General features: G+C 42.0%; 1 protein-coding gene across 1 annotated transcript in view; it reads left to right on the plus strand.

The window, feature by feature from the left end:
* Positions 1–1,371: 1,371 nt before the first annotated feature.
* LOC110457020 (transcription factor mef2A-like) overlaps positions 1,372–3,251 on the plus strand; it is a 9,975-nt gene continuing 8,095 nt past the window's right edge. Inside the window, exon 1 of the mRNA XM_021508102.1 lies at positions 1,372–3,236. Within this exon, the coding sequence (XP_021363777.1) occupies positions 1,372–3,236 (1,865 nt within the window). The remainder of the gene's footprint in view (positions 3,237–3,251) is intronic.

Consider the following 3,251-nt stretch of genomic DNA (forward strand, 5'->3'; position numbering starts at 1 on the left):
GACACCATATTACGAGAATTTTTAATTCGTGATATTACAGAGTGGAAAACAGAGTCAAAATGTTCTTGCAGGATCACTACACATTGTCTTACAGTTCACCTCACATATCTAAATAATACAAAAGCGTTTTATTTACTGTAATATAAATAAATTACAATGAATTATTAAAACTGCTCCGAAATTGTTTTAAAATGTCTACCCGTTCAGACTTGCAACGCTCGTGAAAGAAACGTTAAAGATGCGTATTTCGCGCATCAAATTAAGAATTTGAAACCGTGAAATAAAAACAACGTTTGTGAGGTTTATGTTTGGTGTTTTGTCAACAATATCTTATCTGTGGCATTGGTTGGGATATGTCACTCCGTACCGGCGTCTTTATCGCCTTCCGCACTGTTTTTATATACCGAATACACGTAGGAATCCGCCATTTTTATCCGCTTTGGTGACGTAATCGGAGTCGGATCTACACGCAGGATCAGATATGGTTGTTTACGGAGGAGGGGGAGGATGTGATGTAATACGGAGAGGACATGTGTAAATATAGCTGTACTCACAAGGAGTCAAGTAAATAATATTGTATTTCCTTGTCGACCCCGTGTGACAGGATTCAAATGATGTAAAATGCTGTCAGTTAAAAAAGATAAATTGTGTGGTTTTTATAATGCCAAGTTCATCGGGTATAGTTTATAGAAGTCATGTTTAAGAAAAACGCACTAGGGCAGTAGGGGTCTTTCTCGGGGTAATAAGGACATGTAAAGTAGCTCAAGAGTACGTCTATATGATGGATAGACTGGCCTCCGTCTCTAGAATATTGAACTATTTAGAAAAAAACAAAAAAACTCTTTTAACTAAACTAGGGGGAGATGAGCTAGTAGTAAAATGCAGTTGAGAAATTCTTCATAAAAACTTCGGGGCCAGTAGCCAGTCTTACATGATGGATTGTTAGCCGAAATTCCGTTATTGGCAACTATTCAAAAAAAAAATACAACACAAATTGTCCCGGATGTTGAAAGTTCACTTAAAACTACCAAATTATCCGTCACTAGTGTGTTTACTGGTGTAGCGTCCGTGTTTTTGTACATATTTGTAAATTGTTATTATGCTATTTTGTGAATTATTTATCCTTTACAGACCAATTCCCTGTCAAAATACTGGTACAACAAAGCCGACCTTCGCCCCAAGCCTGTGTACCGAACCTCTCTATTACCAGATTTATTTCCCGTTAGTCACATGCTATTTTCACTCACGGTGGCGAGTTCATGGGAAACAATTACATCATTACGTCGATCAGTGCATTTGTCAATTTTTGTTTGGTTTCAAAAACCTGATACCAAAACTAAAGCAAAGCAATGGTTCCATACAGCAACAACAATGGCACCATCCAACAACAACAAGGGCACCATACAGCAACAACAATGGCACCATACAGCAACAACAATGGCACCATACAGCAACAACAATGGCACCATACAGCAACAACAATGGCACCATACAGCAACAACAATGGCACCATACAGCAACAACAATGGCACCATACAGCAACAACAATGGCACCATACAGCAACAACAATGGCACCATACAGCAACAACAATGGCACCATACAGCAACAACAATGGCACCATACAGCAACAACAATGGCACCATACAGCAACAACAATGGCACCATACAGCAACAACAATGGCACCATACAGCAACAACAATGGCACCATACAGCAACAACAATGGCACCATACAGCAACAACAATGGCACCATACAGCAACAACAATGGCACCATACAGCAACAACAATGGCACCATACAGCAACAACAATGGCACCATACAGCAACAACAATGGCACCATACAGCAACAACAATGGCACCATACAGCAACAACAATGGCACCATACAGCAACAACAATGGCACCATACAGCAACAACAATGGCACCATACAGCAACAACAATGGCACCATACAGCAACAACAATGGCACCATACAGCAACAACAATGGCACCATACAGCAACAACAATGGCACCATACAGCAACAACAATGGCACCATACAGCAACAACAATGGCACCATACAGCAACAACAATGGCACCATACAGCAACAACAATGGCACCATACAGCAACAACAATGGCACCATACAGCAACAACAATGGCACCATACAGCAACAACAATGGCACCATACAGCAACAACAATGGCACCATACAGCAACAACAATGGCACCATACAGCAACAACAATGGCACCATACAGCAACAACAATGGCACCATACAGCAACAACAATGGCACCATACAGCAACAACAATGGCACCATACAGCAACAACAATGGCACCATACAGCAACAACAATGGCACCATACAGCAACAACAATGGCACCATACAGCAACAACAATGGCACCATACAGCAACAACAATGGCACCATACAGCAACAACAATGGCACCATACAGCAACAACAATGGCACCATACAGCATGGCACCATACAGCAACAACAATGGCATCATACAGCAACGACAATGGCACCATACAGCAACAACAATGGCACCAAACAATGGCACATACAGCAACAACAATGGTACCATACAGCAACAACAATGGCTCCATACATCAACGACAATGGTACCATACAGCAACAACAATGGCATTATACATCAACGACAATGGCACCATACAGCAACAACAATGGCACCATACAGCATGGCACCATACAGCAACAACAATGGCATCATGCAACAACAATGGCACCATACAGCAACAACAATGGCACACTACAGCAACAACAATGGCACCATACAGCAACAACAATGGTACCATACAGCAACAACATTGGCTCCATACATCAACAACAATGGCTCCATACATCAACGACAATGGCACCATACAACAACAACAATGGCTCCATACATCAACAACAATGGCACCATACAGCAACGACAATGGCACCATACAGCAACAACAATGGCACCATACAGCAACAACAACGGCACCATACAACATCATCCCAGCATGTTTCTGGCAACAATGGCACCTTACAACAACGACAATGGCACCATACAGCAACAACAATGGCACCATACAGCAACAACAATGGCACCATACAGCAACGACAATGGCACCATACAGCAACGACAATGGCACCATACAACAACAACAATGGCACCATACAGCAACAACAATGGCACCATACAGCAACAACCATGGCACCATTCAGCAACGACAATGGCACCATACAGCAACAACAATGGCACCATACAACAAC

This window comes from Mizuhopecten yessoensis, unplaced genomic scaffold (genome assembly GCF_002113885.1).
Source record: "Mizuhopecten yessoensis strain PY_sf001 unplaced genomic scaffold, ASM211388v2 scaffold8995, whole genome shotgun sequence".
Taxonomy (NCBI): domain Eukaryota; kingdom Metazoa; phylum Mollusca; class Bivalvia; order Pectinida; family Pectinidae; genus Mizuhopecten; species Mizuhopecten yessoensis.